General features: G+C 37.6%; 1 protein-coding gene across 1 annotated transcript in view; it reads left to right on the forward strand.

Moving 5' to 3' along the window:
- The window catches only part of DYNC1I1 (dynein cytoplasmic 1 intermediate chain 1), a gene marked incomplete at its 3' end in the record, with an annotated part of 330,357 nt that overhangs the window by 189,010 nt on the left and 123,085 nt on the right, over positions 1 to 18,262 (forward strand). The window contains exon 7 of the mRNA XM_084230581.1: positions 12,900 to 12,989. Coding sequence (XP_084086707.1) covers positions 12,900 to 12,989 — 90 coding nt within the window. The remainder of the gene's footprint in view (positions 1 to 12,899; positions 12,990 to 18,262) is intronic.

Genomic DNA, 18,262 nt, shown 5'->3' on the forward strand with positions numbered 1-18,262 from the left:
AGTTTCATTCTCACACTGACACTGAGTCTTTGAAGTGAAATCTCTCCTAGCTGTACTGTGGTTGTTCTGTTTGGAGGGATAGTCAACGGAAAGTTATGAAGTCTCTGGTGAAGTGCTGCTTACTTATTTGCTAGAGATTCAGAATTTTTTTGACCAACTTAGTATTTCAATAGTTTGAAAAATGAAGGAAAGAACTATGTCTGTCTAGACTGACCAGAAAGTAAAAACAAGGGGCACTTTGAAATCTGTGAATCTGACCACAACTGAGAGTTGTACTTAGTCCAAGCAACTGGAAAATCAGTTTCTTGGATTAGACAAATGCTCCCCTTAAGACTCTCAAACTGCTAGCTTTCTTCTTTCATAATTAATAGAAAATTATTACAGTGACAGACAAGGGACTCCATATTTAAGCCAATGGAAAAACTTGATGTTGAAACCAGAAGAAATAATTCAGCCCCAAATAGAGCTGCTAATGCCAGGATGAAAAGCAAACAAAAGTGCTAATGATCTTCCCTGAGAATTGGACTGTGATGAATTTTGATGTATTTCCAAAAAGGAAAATATATCTGTTCTCTCAAGGTTGGGGACTGGACACCAAAATGAGAAAATTCCAAGATGGAGGTCAGCAAAAATTATTCATTGCTATTTTCTAGAGAATATGAATGCTAAAGAGTTAGATAATTCCCATTGCAAGGAACTGGATCTGTAGGACTGTAAGCATCCATGACAAATATCTTGATTTTCTTAACAGGGACGCCATCACTCTGTTGGCTGATGATGGTGTGTGGGTGTTGATTTCAAGGTGCAGCACTGCCTTGCTGTTTCATTCTGCATCAGTCATCTGATTATCCAACAAATATATATATATATTATATATATTATATATAAATAAATATATATATATATATATTGCCACCTACTACATACCCCGATATTTTCTAAGTGCTTCAGATGTAGCAAAGGTGAGACAAATCACTGATATTGTAGAATTCCCACCCGAGCAGTTGGAGACAGACAATAAATACATAAACTTATGTGTGAAATCAGATAGTTATCAGTGAGATGAAATAAAAACCAGGTGGTAGAGGGGGATAAATGCAGTGTGTCAGGACAGAATGGGGTGAGCACACTGCTGCATGATACAAGTTGTATAAGCAAGATCTCACAAATCACACGAACATTTAAACAAAGACCATATGAAAGTCATGTGAAAGACACATGAATATTTAGCTAAAGAATGTTCTGGGCAGAAGGAATGGCAAGTGCAAAAGCTATAAGGTGTAAGATTTCTTTCAAGAGAAAGAAAAGGCTAGAACAGTGAAACAAGGTCAGTAAAGCCAAGGCATAAGCCATGCAGTAAGAGATGGAGCAGGACACACACTACAGGTGCCATCTTGTACTAGAGAAGACGAGACTGTCCAAGTTGACTTCTCTCCATAGATGGGAAAAGTTCTGAATCTACACATGGGTCATGAAACAGCCAACTCATGATACTGAAACTCTACTGAAACTTGAATAGGCAAGGAAAGAGAGATGGGATCTTTTTGATAAAATATGGGTGGCCGCTCTGTTTTCCACTGTGATTCAATGTGGCTTTATCATTTCCATGAGCATTCCTCCCCACTAATCATGCTTATTCTTGTATCTGATCCCACTGACACATCACCATCCTTCACTGCCTAGTTCAAGTAAATGGGAGACAGTATGGACATAGTTGAAACAGAATGGGATTTGAAGCTTCCAAAACTTGAGTTCAAAAAACTGCCATTTTGGGGGGAAGTTGACTACTCATTATTTGTGATTAAAAATATGCCTTTATAGTTTAGTAGATGTCTGATTTTCAGCCATTTATTTATCCTCTTGATATGTCAATGTCCCCATCAATAGTACAAGAAACTTCCTTAGGTACATTAAAAAATTAAAGAATCACCATTATCCATGCAGGAGAATTCTGTAATCAATAGCCAAAGGGGTTAAGTAGTTTAAGTTTCTACTAAATGGTTGAACCGAGATTTGAATCTGAGCAGCATGGCAATGGAGTCACACATTTAACTCTATGCTATCTGCAGGATAGTGTGCATACTAGAAAAGATTAATAGAGAAAATACAGTGCCCAAATAGGTACTCAATAATTATTAGTTCTTGACCATGTATACACTTTTGGTTCCAAGTATCTGAGAAACCAACCCAAAATTACTTAAGTTAAAAGAAAGTTTATTGGATGGTAATTACAAATAGGAATCTAGGCCCTATATTCCAGGGCATGCTGGCTTCAGCCACTACTTAATTTTGGTTTCAGACTGCAGCAACTATCCATCTCTTGACCCCGCTTTTATCTATTGATTCCTTTTCAAGCTCCATTTGAAAGCCAGATAGCTTCTGTTCCATGTTAGTGTTAACACCCAATCCAATGGAAAAGAGGAATCTGCTTCACCAATGGTTAGGGAAATCATGTGTCCTGGTTTAGCCAGAACAGTCACCCAATTCAGTACAAAAAAGGAGTTCCTTCCTTATGGTAGAAGGTGACTACACACCCTGATTTGTCCAGACAGTCTTCTTTCACACCTGCCAGCCTCAATTAAATATTAATTACACCTCCATTCCCTCTCAGAAGAATCCCAATTTGGGCAGTAGATTATAAGGTCACTCTACTGACTGACCACAGGAAAATACTTAGATCTGGCCATTACCTCAGATACAAAGTTTTCCCCTAAATATTAAGAAGGATTTACTTAGTTGAGGGTGGGTAGAAATGGGGCCTCCCCAACCCCCCAAGTAGCGCAACTGTTATTCCAAGAAGTGGAACAGCAAATTCTAGATGATCAAAGCCACAAATGTCCACTATAGATTCCTTTTAATATGATTTAACAGTAAAGTGAGGGAGTGTGGGAGCATGGGTTTGAATCTTGCCTCTACTGCTTCTGCTAACTCTGTGACCTTAGAACATCTTCCTTCCTAACTCCCAAGTTCCTTTTATGTGGAGAACTAATTGTGTCTACCTCACAGTGAATAGTTATAAGGATTAAATAGGCTAGAGGACATAACACATTTACCACAAAGTTTTACATGTATGACTCAACAAATACGTAATTATTTTTCCCATGGTTCCTAAAATAGCTGAGCACACATTAGGCAGAGAGCAAGTATCTAGTGACCAGTGACCAGAGGAGGAAACAAAATAAAGGGCCAGGAACCTCCCAGTGGGTGTAAGAAGTATCTGGGTAAGTTTAGACAAGAGCTGCTATCAAGGATGACAAGACTAGTGATCAAAGAAAGTAAACTTAAAATTTGAAATTGATGCAGCCTAAAACATTGGGGAAAGCAATGAGAAAATGTACTTTCTAAAAATCTCAGGGAAACAAAATTATTAACGGTTAAGAAAGTTAGAAATATTTAACATTCAGGGCCTCCCCTGGTGGCGCAGGCAGTTGAGCGCCGCACTGTGAAGCTGTCTGCAGCCTCTGCAGTGCTGGTTCATTCCTGGCCAGCCAGCGAGGGTTCCACATGGCGCCGCAGACCTCTCCTGTCGCGCCCGCTGCTCCCCTCAGCAGTGTATTCTGTCATTCTGCCTGTTCTGTTCCCCACTCTGTCTCTGGTGAGTCCTCTCACCCTCCCACGCATCTGGCCTGTACCCTGGCTCTCGTATAAATAAATAAATAAATAAATAAATAAATAAATAAATAAATAAATCTTTAACCAAAAAAAAAAAAAATTTAACATTCATATTAAGGCAGATTAATGTGAATAATCACATTCTGGATGGGTTGCTTCCAGGAACACAGACAAGAGGGCAGATCTGAGGGGTGGGTCTGCTCTTTTAAATCTGCCTCCCTTGAGGTTTTACAAGAACTGCATTTTGCCATAGAGATGAGTTTATTTGGGTTACCATTCTCGAAACCATCAGATGAATTAGTTCATCCAACTGATCTTTTGCGGCTGAGGGGTCCATGACTTTCTGAGAAAGTATGGAAGAGAGAGGGCTAAAAAATATAAAAGCCCCAAGGGAGGGAGAACTGGGGATAGGGAGAGTCACAGTTGGCCTATTTCATAGACAGCTGAATAGATGGCTGTTCTGCTCTGAGCCATATAGGAAAATTAAAACGGGGTCAAGTGGTGAGAGGCCTTAAATGCTGAGCTAATCTAGGATGTAGGGAGCTGTTAAATGCTTTTAAGAAAGAAAATTTATAGAAATATAGATCAAGCAAGTCTTCCTAGCCCCAAATATCAAATACTAAAGTTACTTCCAGCCTGCTGCCTGGACAGCTCTGAGGAGAGTATTATTCCCTCCTGGTGTCTGTCCTTCCATACAGGCTGACAAAGCCACAGTAACTCAATTCAACACATATAGCAGCCCAGCTACAAGTTCAGAAACAGCTGTTCAAAAGCATACTATTCTCTGGCTTCCTCTCTCATATTGAATATTTTCTTTCATTTCCTCTCATTTGCAATGCCTTGGGTGAGATTCCATCAGGAAGTAAACTTTCCAAGTACTGTCATGTTAGAGCCTTAGGAGAGAACTGATGTGGCCTAGAGTGTTAACAGGAACGCTCTGTACGATGAGAAATGTATGTTTTCTTTACTCTGGCCAGATTTTTCTAGACCAGAAAGTGAAGGTTTTTTAAATATTAGCATGTAGTATATTTAACAAAGTGCTTACTGAAAATCCCACAAAATATGTCTTTCCTGCATATTTTTAAAGCACAGAGGCGCTCACCTTGGTTTGTGTAAGCATTCAGCGGTGCATGTTATACTTTATTTTGGCTGCCGTGATACATATCGGGAGGGTAGCTGTCTTTGCACTCCTAGCAAAGTTGGCAAAGTAGACACAAAGTTGGTCCAAGGACAGGGTGACTTGAGTGAGTTCTGTACAAGAGCCCTCGCCATCTGCTGTACAAACACATGTCTGAATTCACAGTTCAATTCATCAAGCCCACTGGCAAATGAACCATCTCAGGTCAAGCTCTTATCTGCTGCTTAGAACGTGACTATAACTTATCTTCCAGCTATTTCCCTCATTTCAGGCTGTCTCTCTCCCCTCCCATCTCCATACTGCTTCCATTTCCTTAAGCAAAATCAGAACACATCTCTTGTTTTTTCAAAACCCTTTGGTTTCTCTGCAGGGGTGGTAGGCAGCAATAAGTTTAGTCAAGAGTCAGGCGGCCTCTTTGATACATCAACATCTACATAAGGTGCTGGTTGAAAAGGAGAGAAGTGAGGTTTCAAAAGCCATCTTTGGCTGCACCAGAATTTTGACATTTTAAATAATATATATAGACTAAATGAGATTTTTGTTTTTTAGAAAGGGAATACTGATCTCCAGAATTTCAAATTCATCTGTCATTCAAGGTCCCATGTGGTGCGGAAATTATCTTTCCAGAACAATCATCAGTCATGATATTACTGCTCTCAGTACTTGACACTGATTATAGTAACAAGAGTAAGACTTTGAGTGACTTTTCATCTGGCTGCAGAGGTAGATGCATACACCTAATTTAAAGTGGTCAGAGATGAGTTATCATAGAACTACATACAAGGAGTGATGGTCGAACAAGGCACAGAGATCAACAAATCTGTTTGGGAGGGAGTGTTAAAGGTCCTGGAGCTGCTTCTGGAGGGACTAGTAATAATTACCTCCTGCACATTTGCAGGTAAAATGAACAGGCTGAAAAAAGAATGTGCTGCTCCTTGGAGACAGTGGCTCCCGGGCATGGGGTGCCTCTGCATTGTCTAGAATGGAGGGTGACTCAGAAGAGACAAGAAGCAACTATGAATTTTTACACTGAAATTCGCAGGGAGCCATAGGACATTTTTTAGTGGAGAAGGAATACACAAAAGTGATTTTTAAATTAAAAAAAATGAATGAAACGATGAGAAATATAGACAAAAGTGGTAGGGGCAGGAAGGCTCCTAGTAGTCTATTTTAATAATAATCAAAAAGCTATTGTAATACTCCAGATAAGAAATGGTTTTAGTCAGGACTATGGCAGTGGAAGTAAAATCATGGCTGGCTTTGAGATAAATTTTAAAGGAGAAACTGAAAGTACTTAGAGATACCCCGTTCTCCATTATAGCCACAATGGAAATGAGGAATTGAAGGCGGTAGTCCTGTGTGCCACTGTGAACCCAGGTGACTGGTGACACTGTTAGGCAGGAAGGAGCCAGAAGGATACCTAAGCTGAAGACATTAATTTGTATATGATGGTGGAAGATATAGGGAAAATATCATCCAGGGTGGTATCTGAAAGGAGAAAAGATGAGAATTACAAAGAATTACCTTCATTTCCCTGAAATATTTTAAGATCTAAAATAAAATGAAAGCGATTAACTCTGTTTCTTCTGGAAAGTTTCAAAAATGAAGACATTAACCATCTGAAATATCCCCACATTTTATTGTACATTCGTACAAATAAAAGTGGCCAGGCATTTGCTCTTGAGAAGAAAGCATTATATCCAAAACACAAAAACGTTCCTTTGTATCTCGCCAAGTCTATTCAGCAACTGTAGCCCAGTAGTAAACTTGATTTAGAATTCTTGGTGTTCTTGCCATTGCTTTTATATTTTCAAGGCTAGCTTCTATTAATTTCCAGTCATAAATTATTGTATCGATTCCAACATTCACATTCATAAGTTTTCACATTAGACTGATGATGTCTTATAGCTAATTGTCTTTCTTAGTGGTACATCTTACAGTCACTGGCCTGTTTGACCAGATTTCATATGATAATAGCTTTGCTCCCCCCATTTTGGCAGCAGCTAGATACCCTTTGGAGTCAAGAAGGATGGACAGAACTGGCCTGCTCTGCTCCTAGCCGCCCTCCTCCACTTGATCAGACTTAGGGTTTTCTGTGAGCAAGCAGATGGAGGGGCCAGAGCGCCCTCATGAAAAGCCAGGAGCAGAGCAGCAGAGGGTCTGACAAGGCACTTAGACCTTCTTATCCTGGGGTTTTGAAGCCTTGAGAGAGCTGAGAAAAGTGAGAATCCAGTAACCTCATAAAACACAGGCCTTCCCTTCACAGAGGACTGCCCTGTGTCGCTCCGGGCTCTAGTTGTAAGCAGCAGACATCAAGTCCAGTGGGATTTATTGGAAGGAAATCTGGTGCTGACATCACTTCTAGTGGGATTTACTGGAAGGAAATCTGGTGCTCACAGAATCAATGGGAGGCAGAATAAATAGGCTTGTAAAAGGTCAGGAGCCAAGGCAACTCAGACCCTGGATCTCTGGAACAATCTGGTCAGAATGCTGGGCACCACTGCTACTGCAGCATCTTACTCAAAATCAATCATAAGTATATCCTTGGCTTTGCCTCCCATGGCCCAAAGGTAAAATCCTGGTTAGCAGCATCTGGTCTCACTGCCCTGATCCTGCCCATGCCCTGGTCACCAAAAGATGAAAAACAGCAAAACGACTCCCCTTTGGCTTCAGGAGAAGTAGGCTTCAGCACTGTCACCAGTACAGAGAGGATATCTCTCCAGCAGGAAGGGTTTGATATTGTATTGCTAAACAGTGACAAAAGATCCACCACACTCCCTTTTCATTAGCTCCAATTTGTAAGGCCATCAGAGCAAGTCAACAATCAGATGACTCTGGCATATTCAAATTGACTGTCTTGGCTTCATTCTGAACCACAGACTGGTAAAGGAAACTAACCCTTCTGAGCTCATACAAAGGATCAGGCCTGATGCTGAGTGTGTAAGTGTGATTGCTATGAACATGCAATTAAGTATTCATTCTTAGACTGTTAGAAAATCTTACGGAATGAGGACACTGGTTACCAAAGATTTTTTCAACTAAAGGGAATGAAGGTAGGAACTGCAGAAGGTAGAACTGAGGTGTGAAATAAAATAACGTGTTTAAAAGATGCCATTGTTTGAAATTAGCCTTGGACTGACAAGTAATTAACTTCTGCCACTCGTTTAATTTCTTGTGTGGACCTGGTACAGGAAACCATGTATGGGTGGTAATTTTTTTCCCTCTCCAATCTCAGAGGAAATGTAACCGGGTATGAACTGGTGGCACAACTCATATATCAGTAGTCTGTAGTGGGTCTACATAAATCCTTTTCTTTAAAGTTATTTAACTGTTTTGAAAATGGTTTCAACAGAAGAAATTCCATTGCACCATAAAGGAAACCAGAGTCTTAAAGAAAAATACACTGTCTTTGCTGAGCAAGGCAAACATATCAGTATGCAGAGAAACAAACCAGTCTCTTGTGTTTTATTTCTTTAACAAATCCACTGAAACACTTACTTTATGTCTTTGAAAGGCTGATAGACAAAGAATTCTGTGACCAATAAAAATTAATGCCTACACCTGGCTTGTAACCACTTTGAAAGTGAGGGTACACCTTTTTAAATTTGCTCTTCTGTTATTCATGTATCGCATGATGGGACTTTGCACATATTATAAACACAATAAATATTTGCAGAGTTTTCTTTAACTCATCAAAAAGATATTCTCTGAGGAATGACTTTTCTATTTAAAGGATTAGATAACCTATTCTTCCACATACTTCATACATAGACTCTCACACTGCTACCACAAGCTAAGCCCTTTTTATGGGTATGCCATTGTAGAATAATATTTTTCTGATAAGCTCTAAGTGGCACTTTCTGTCACTTACTTTCTGACTGTTCCAGGAATTACTGTTTAAAGTAAAAACCCTTATATCTGCGAAAGGTGAGATACTATTTAAAGCTGACTAATTCAGTCATATGGTGAAACTGACTTCATTTTGAGAACCAAAAGATGTGAATGTACAAACTAGATGCTCTGAGAAAATCACAATTGTTTTCTGAAATCAATGGAACTGATAACTGATAAATTTAGATCTTGGCCCATTCCACCATGGGTCCAGAGAATCAGAGGTAAGAATCTGTTTTTATTAGTCTTCCTTCCCCAAGATCCTTAAAAAGCATGCCCCCTTAACATTTTGAAGTTTTTGCTCAAAATGTCAAGCAGTATGATCTTTCTTGATCACTCTTTCTATTTCAACCTGACAATCCTTGACAGCATGCCCAGTCATTCTTTCTATTTCCCCATAGTTCTTACCTGCACAGTACACACACACACACACACACACACACATATATGTATGTATTTTTACTGTTTTCTCCCCTCACTCAAATGGAAGTTCCATGAGCATGAAGATTTTTGTTTGTTTGCTTCTCTTGTCCCCGTCTCATCCCCAGCACCTAGCACTTAATAAGTGCTCAATAAATACAAGCTAAGGCAAAGTTTGTTTGACAGTTTCTATATATAGGTATTCTCACCTTTCCTACTGACTTTAAAAGCAATTTCACATCAATTATTTTATTTGGTTATTCTTATTGTGTTCTATAATAGGATTGTTATTCCAGTTCAAATGAGAAAATAGAGCCTCAGAAAGTTTCTATGAATTGTATGAAATCAAGGCACTAGCAAATGATAGACTCCACTGTCAAAAATCAGTTCAATTACAGGTTTTCCTAATATTTGAAAGTATTCATACGAAACCTTTCATAAGCCAAAATGGTATAAAGAAGCAATTGCAATTAATTCATATGGAAAATTTTTTAGCATAATCAGATCCAAAAAGTAACCTACTAATTCATACCAAATGACACCTGAAACCTAAAATAACACTAACATGTAGTAAAAAGGAATGACAAGCATACAGTCTGTGTGAAATAGAAATAATGTACATACAGTGCAGTTTCAGTGCAATGAGGTTTTTTGTTGTTGTTTTGTGTTGTTTAAAGATTTATTTATTTATTTATACAAGAACCGGGGTACAAGCCAGATGCACGGGAGGGTGAGAGGAATCACCAGAGACAGAGTGGGGAACAGAACAGGCAGACTGACGAAATACACTGCTGAGGGGAGCAGCGGGCACAACAGGAGAGGTCTGCGCACCATGTGGGACCCTTGCCAGCGGGATCAAACCCACGCTGCAGAGGCTGCAAACGGCTGCACAGCGTGGCGCTCAACTGCCTGCACCACCAGGGGAGGCCCAGTACAGTGCAGTTTTACATACCAGAATTTGAAAAACAATGAGCACACTGGGAAAGTGAAAGGTGGTGATGATGGTGCGTGAGGAGGTAGGGGAGGCAGGAGGTACAGGAGAATGGGGTATAGGAGATAGAGGAAGAGGGTCATGTATTAGCATCTCATTGTGGACTGAATCCAGTAGAGCACACAGTTCCCTGACAGCTCCACCTTCTTCTATGCCTGTCTGTTTCAATGTTGAAGGTCAAGGCTCCTTGTGTGCAATGGCTGATGTGGAAGACTTGAAATATAACAGTAATCTTGATTGCCTAGCCACAGGAATGCATTTGGCTATCATAAAGCGCCTTCATTGATACTCAAAACATCCTACAAATCTATCCCAATCTCTCTGCCTTTCCGAAATTAAAGTCATCCTTTTCTGCGATCATCTCAGCACTGTCAATGGCAATGAAACTCTCATGCAAGGGCTTCGTCTTAAAATCACTGTCATCTAATTATATCCAGTTACTAAGTTTAACACTCTTATGTACTCTTAGGCTTCTCTAATACCTTAGGACATATCTTGATAATGGACACACAAAATTAATTGAGATAAAGCACAGATGCTCATAGACACAGTTCAAAGCTATTGCAGCTTAATGCTAAGATGCTGAGTGTGGTTCCTGGGGAAGGAGTTTGACCATGCCATTCTCTCTGCTTGGGGTAAGCACTCCCTCTCTAATGGCTGCTACAGAATACACACCAATGCTGTTTTTGCTTTTGTTGTAAAAAAGGAAGTAGCGTAAAGCAAATTTCGGAAGTGAGAGGGGTCTATGCTTCCTTGAAGTGCCACTTTCCCTCTAGATGTGAGTCTGTGAATGCGTTCTATTATGCATTTCTGGTAAGGTTTCCGGATAGTGGACTCAAAATGTAAATAATAACAGAATTTGGAGGCAGCATAACCATTCTTGATACGATCCATTAAGTATAGCTCTTGAGGATGTGAAACTCAATACACCTCAGCTGAACCTCACCTGCAGTTCAACCCATAACACAGACCTTATCATCTTTGCTGCATTTGCTTGTATTTATTAAGTGGCAAGGCATGGCTGCTGAATCCATTAGGTTTTTTAAAAATGTCTTTAGAAGGTTCAGAAATGGAGCCACTTCTCAGAAGATTAGAGGCCTCTCGAAAATGGCCCTTCCATCAAACGTTTATCAGAAGAGAAAACATCACTCCAGCTTGTGCCTTATTGGGCTTTTCGTGTCAGGTATTTGGATCAGGAAGATACATCACATCAAGGAGAGTATTGTGTTCAAAATTTCCAAGCAGGTTTTTAATGGGTAGATAATGGTAATATCTTTATAAATGGGTAAGGACATAGATGTGTCATTTATAACTTAACATTTTAAAGGTTCATATGTCTAAAAATCTGGGCAACTTAGTGCTCTTTTTCAAAATTTAAGAGCAGTTTTTATTTCATGTGTTAATATTAATGTGTGAATATGTTAATTTGTTGATAACACATCACAATTCTCCTTTTACATTCTTTCTGATGTGTTTACAGTGTGGTTATACATACATGTAAATAAGTTGTTTTGGTTCCACAATCAATGCATAGGCATATAGAGTAGTGAATTTCAGTGAAAATTCACATTTAAAAATTTTTTATATCTAAGTTGTAATGCTATGCTTACACAACTTTATATTTTAAACATATTCTTCCATAAATCAGTTGCTTAATTTAGTTAAAATTTTTGGAATTGCTTTTCAGTTGGTACTTTTTTTTCTCATTTAAGTGTACATTTATAATGTACAATTTATAATCAAGTAAATTTATAATGCATTCTATAAGAGGTTGGTGCTGAAATTTTGAGTTGATGTGAATCTCGAGATAGTGTGATGAAAATGGGACTATCCATAGAGCTGGAGATCCTATAGAAGGTCTATAAATGTTTGTTGAATGAATGAATATGAATGAAGTATGGAGGAAGGGAGAAGTAAAGTCATTTCATTTAAACTCCATTTGAATCATGAAATCAATAACCAACCATGAATATGATACTTAAGAGCAAAGATAATATATTTATAAACTGTGAAAGCAAGTTTTGATATTTTACATCATTTTATTGCTACACGTGGGGTTTTCTTGTGACACTTTAACTCTTCTCTACATCATCTACATAGTGACTGATGATTTCAAGTGTTCTACAATAAAAGGGGCCTCTAAGAAAGGCAGGTTGAGAGCAGGGTGAGCACGCATTTGCATAGGGCAGGAAGGGCACTCAAACATCTGGCAGTGGAAGCCCACTGGGTCCATTTGTTAGTGAGCTTTAAGTTCACATTAATGCATGGGCTGCTCTGAATGTGTAAATGCCATTTCGGGTTGGTTGTTTTCTCCCAGGCCATGGCAATGACTTTTGGGGCCCTACCCCTGCTTATTTACTTGCCAGTGGCATTTGACCTGGGGTCAGACCTGTATTTAACCCTTTCCTGTGGGTCAAAACCAAATTAATTTGGTGAGAATTAAATTGGAAACGAGTCGTCTGTACAGCAGGTGTCCCCTGTGGAAAATGTGCTCCAGGTGGAAACATTTTAAGATCTGTTCTTGGGCCATCTCTGAAGAAGCTTCAGAGGTCAGAGAGGCAATTCCAAAACGTCCCATGTGCTGAGGGCCTGGAGAAGGATGTAGCAGGTGCTGACTTGGGGCGGTTTTCTCAGCAGTTCAGGGGGGATTTCAAAGAGGTCCCTTTCGGAGATAATTTATTCATATATTCGCGAACATATATCTGGGACATTCACTGTGGACAGATTTACTCAGAAGTTGCCCTAAAAAAACTGGAACTTTACCCTTTGCCCCTACCTCCCACCATCAACCAAAGACTTTGATTTGAAGGAAAGAAAATAACACATTTTTCTCTTACTTTTTTCTAGAGGATGAGGAAGATGATGAAATGGTGGAGCCTAAAGTTGGCCATGATTCAGAACTGGAAAATCAAGACAAAAAACAGGAGTTGAAGGAAGGTATGGTGAGGGAGAGAAGTAAAGTCATCATTTTATTGAGGGGTTTCTTTTTTCTACCAATGTAAGGGACTACAGGGGTAAGTAAAATTTAAATATATACCCTTTCCACGGAAGGTTTTCTATGAATATTCAGTATATTACATTTAGCAATATCTATTGTTATCTCTAAAGTAAGAGTCATTGATTTTTGACTGACAGAAGCAAATAAAAATACAAACCATCACAATTCCAGTCATAAATCCAGCCATGATTCCAGTAAAATTATTACAAAGTAGTGATAAAATATTTGTTACCAACTGTCATTTTATCTACTTCACTCCATCATATATTTCTAATGTAACAGTAAAGGAACAAGTAAAATTATTTTCTCAATAAATTCTGGGTTAGTCATTGATCTAAACATTAGTAGTGATCTTCACTAGTAACTATACTACTAAAAGTTCTCCCACAACTGCCCAACACGTTTCAGCCATAACAATGACTAACATTTATTACAGGTTTATTACATAAATGACTCTCTTCTATGCATTTTTTAGATATTACCTATTCCTCAAAACATCCTTTGAAGCAAATACTATTGTTACTCCTATTTTACAGATAAAGAATAAGGAAAAGAGAGGTTTAAAAATTTATCCAAAAATACATACTAAATGTGTATTAACCAGGATGAGTAGCTGACTCCAAAGCTTGTACATTTTCCTGTGCTGTCCTTTTCCTGTGATAGCACTGAGTCTCAAAAGCAAGACAGAAGGGAGAAAGAAGAAAGGAATTACTACAGATGTATCTCTAGATCTAATATTTTGCTATTTTGAGACTTTTCATCCTTTGAAGACCAAACAAAATGTTATTCTTTTTGACAATATAGCCTATCACTGAAAATGGAGTATAGATTAAGGAGGTCCTTTCATATGTCATACTGTGTCACAAATATAAATCAACATAATTCTAATTAGTCACTCATTTGATTTGTACATTTAAAAGATGCCTGGTATAGTTCATGGAACACCACTGTCACTGGGAACTTCTATAGCACATACTGGTACATACTGGTCACACATATTCACTTAAACCCACTCAGATTATTTACTCTCAAGTTTTGGAGCACAGCTGAGGGCTGGGAGAAAAATATAACAACTTTATTTTTTAATGCTTTTTTTAATTTAAATTTTATTTTTATATTCCCCATACAATTACAACCCCCTTATTTAACAACTTTAACAGTGGCATATGCAGAGGGCAAAAGAGTTACTTTTCCTGAGCAATTCTAGATGGATTTGAAGAGATTTCACACCTAAACTTCTATTATAAATGCTTGTTTACTCTAAAAAGTCAGTGAATAGAATGTCAGTAACACAGGCATAGCAAGGGACAAAATAAATCAGGATTTATTAAAAGGATCTCTTTTTCCATTTGCAAAATATCCTTAAGATATACTGGGTGACAAAGAGCAAGGATATATTTTGTGTGTTTTGGCATGTCTCCCCACCCCCAACCCCAATCACCAAATCATCTTCTCTGGCAAAGCAGTGCAATCTCCTTAAGTTCTAAGCAAACACACCCTTCAGTTTTAACTATTACTCCTGCTTCATGGAATTGATTAAAGTCCTGTTAAAAGTCAAAAAGAAGTTTGAAAGTACATTTCCTATTACTGCAGCACTGTGTGCCTTATTCTCTATTAACGGCTTTTCTGCAAATTAGCACATAATGGGTTAAAGCATGTTTATGTTGGCATCAAACTCTAGCTTTTTTTTTCAAGCAAGACAGTATTTTGCAAACTTTTTCAAGAATCTCTCGTAGATATAATCGTGGCGCCATTCACACGGCTACATAGTAGTTAGGGCTGTGTCAGCACTTCCATTATGAACCCTGAGTTTCAGGGATTTATTACTCAGCCATAAAAATTTGCTCTGGGCTGAAACTTGACATACACAGTTTCAAACCAGGGAACACATTTCTGAGAAATCTGGCTCTTTTATTTTTTTTTTTTGAGTTAAATGTGGGGAGGGGGAAGACTGGGGGGAAAAAAATCAGTGTTCACTAACTTTTGACATTTTTGTCCATGTGACAGCAAAATGCATTAATCAGTAAAGAAATATGGGTTTGATTTATTACTGTTTTCACTCTTTTCCACCACAAAGTAGAAAAAAACAGCAGGTACATTTTAGCTTTTAATCAAAACTTACAAATTTTATATGTATGACTGTGCTAGTATCTTCATGTTTAGAGACTTAAAATAACAGAATTGGAAGTCTGACTCTTGTAGATCCACATTAACTCATAACCTCACAGTAACTTCAAGAATATCCTGACTATAACAGTTTGACTTGGTTTGCTTGCTCTTGTTTATGATTTCACTGTCAAATTCTCCTAAAAGTCACTGTCCCTATTTAACCTGATTTAGTATTTAAGTTATGTGGGTTTACTTATTTATTTTTAGATATATTCTTGAAAAATATTTAAATGATGTCATTTTTATACTGAAATTTAAAACTAGTCATTGAAACAAGGCAAGATGTTTTTGAAGAGGTTATTTTTGAAATAACTTTTAACCTAAACATGAGGTTGTAAAGCACTTGACATAAATTGTGAATTCCATTATGAATTTTATACTTTTACAGATAACATATCCCAAGAAGCTTTAAAGCCCAAAGATAGAGTATATAATAAATTAAAAAGAAACAAAAAAATTATACAGTAAGGTCAATAAGAAAACTCAAGAAAGCACAGCAAATAGGAGAGAACATCATGAAGACACATAAAGTATTTTGAACATTATATTTACAGATAATAAAAAGAGTAAAAAGTAAACCCTACAATGAAATTTCTTCTAGATTTTAATTTTGCAGACCATAAATTCATAAAATTAAGCAGTCTTCTAAACTTTTTCATGACTCTAGTACATTGTTTCTACACTTATTATTGAAGTTAAATATAACTATTCATATCCATGTGTTCTACTTTCCATACAGAATCTTAATTTTTTTTTTAAAAAAGAGGTCACCCTAATCGCATAAGGGGCTGTTAGCGCTTGGCAGAAATAGTTCATGTTTCGTGTTGCAAAAACAAATAGCGAACCTACTTTATATAATTTTCTGCTTAACTTGTTAAGAAAAATCAAATATTTTCAATGCCAATGTCGTGCTCTTGTATGTCTTTGTATTAAATTAATTCTACTTTTTATGTACTAAACATTTTAAAAAGAATTCATTAAGTTCCAGGGAAAGGAAAAAGCTGCAGAGACTTTTCGGGGAGAATTTGGGGTCTATCCTGGAGTAACATAATTCTAATTCTAATGATTTCTGCTTCTATTTTGAATCTTGTGGATTCCATTAATCAATCAATTTTCTTTCATGAAGTATGATGTCTGGGGAGGTTTATCTCTGAATACAGCTTTTGGTTGTGGTTCCTAGATACTTTATTATGTTTTCTTTACATTATAACGACATGTACCAATTTAAAGATTTTAAAATAAGGGAAGTTTTGGTTTTTTATCAAAAATAACTATAGCCCTATTGAACTCCTAAGTTGAATATTGTTTATGACTTTTTTTAAAAAAGTACTTGTCTGCACATGCATCTTATTATTTTGTGCTAACAAATCATGTCATTTGATCCCTGTGAGACATCAAAGCTTAATATAAAATATATCCTTTGTTTTGCTTCAGTAGCAATTTAATTTCAAGCAAAATATTGTATTGTCAAATATAATATCTGGAGAGGCTACTGCTTCCCCTACCTGAACTTGGCCTCTGCAAATACTCTTTGATCAGCCATTTATGTTTCTCTTAGAGAAGAAGTTATATGTCTTGAAAGCTGAGATCAAAGTGACAATAAGCTACAAGGAAGAAAAATTACAGAAAATTACAGATACTATTTTTTATTTAAAGTAATGGACCTGTAGCGAAAGATACAGGTGAAACAGAAGTAGCCCACAGAGATAAACAGAGAATAGAAAATTTTTTATGTCATAAAAAAAAGGAATAAAGGAAAGCTATTCATATTTCTCTGCTTAATTTCAAGTGTGTCTCAAGTTTTCCTTCAATAGTCACCAAGGCAAAATAAGGCTTTTAACATAAAACACTCTTCTTGGCCCTATAGTATCCTTGTTTATTTATATAACATACTAACCAAAACAAATGGAACCTAACATTTTGTAGGTTTTTTTTTTTTCTTTTGCCTAGTTACATTTAGTAGTTGTATTGTTTTCTTGATTTTATATACGTACAAAAAATTTCAAATGCCTCATTTGTGGAAGTTTTAGCAAATAGACTCACCAATAATTACTACATGCTTAACTCTTTGCCCAGTATATTTATCTTTAACCTTTAAAGTAGATTTAGAGTTTACCTGTCATTGCCCCCTATTATAGGTAAAACTGCTTCTGAAAGAGTTTCGACTGATAAAAGAATCAAAACTAACAGACAGAAAAAAATGTTTGATTGCAGGATGGTTTCATGGGGTTCTTGTTACTTACGGTCCACATATTGCCCATCTCACCATTTCTCAAACTAGGGTGTGGGTAACACTGCTCAGCAGAAGTTGAAAGGGATTCTCAGAGAGTTGCAATACACACAGATGTATTTAAGGCTCTGCTAACAGGTGTTTCTAATGATGTTTAGAACTGCTAGAATAATGGGGTGGATGTTTTTGGATAAGGCCTTCACTGTACTGGATGAACTTTTTTTTTTTTTTTTGTCAATAATATCTGGAGAGCATTTCTCAAGATGTGAACCAACTACATCACAGTCATTCTAGGTTTCATGTACAAATACAGATTCTAGGGTCCCTCCACACCTCCTGCATCATGGTCTGTGGCAGGGAAGGAAAATTCAGAAGGGAAAAATATCATGAATATTAAAAGCTTAAGGTTTACTGCCATGACTGCAGAAGGGCTTCTTGGTAGTTCATCTTTCTCAGAACCATGGCTTCATGATACTAATACTCAAATCAGTATCACCTCCATAAAACATTATGCCTTGGTTGACTGTACCTAGACAGCACCTTTGACCAGTTGGCCAGTAGAAATCAGCTCTGGAGAGGAAATGTTTGGGAAAGTCTATGGGTGAGTAACTCCTCCATGGATCCACCCTGTCCTTCATGCACCATCCTCCTCCTGTAGCTTAAACTTTGGGGCAATTTGATCCCCCTGAACGCATAATCAAGCAAGCCTTTATTGAAGACTCTCTGCCAGAGAGTTGAACTGGAATTCCTGAAGAACCACAAAACTTCAGTGACAGTTTCTGCCCTCAAAGTTTTCTCATTCTGGGGGAGTTC

This window comes from Talpa europaea, assembly GCF_964194135.1.
Source record: "Talpa europaea genome assembly, chromosome: 3".
Classification (NCBI taxonomy): domain Eukaryota; kingdom Metazoa; phylum Chordata; class Mammalia; order Eulipotyphla; family Talpidae; genus Talpa; species Talpa europaea.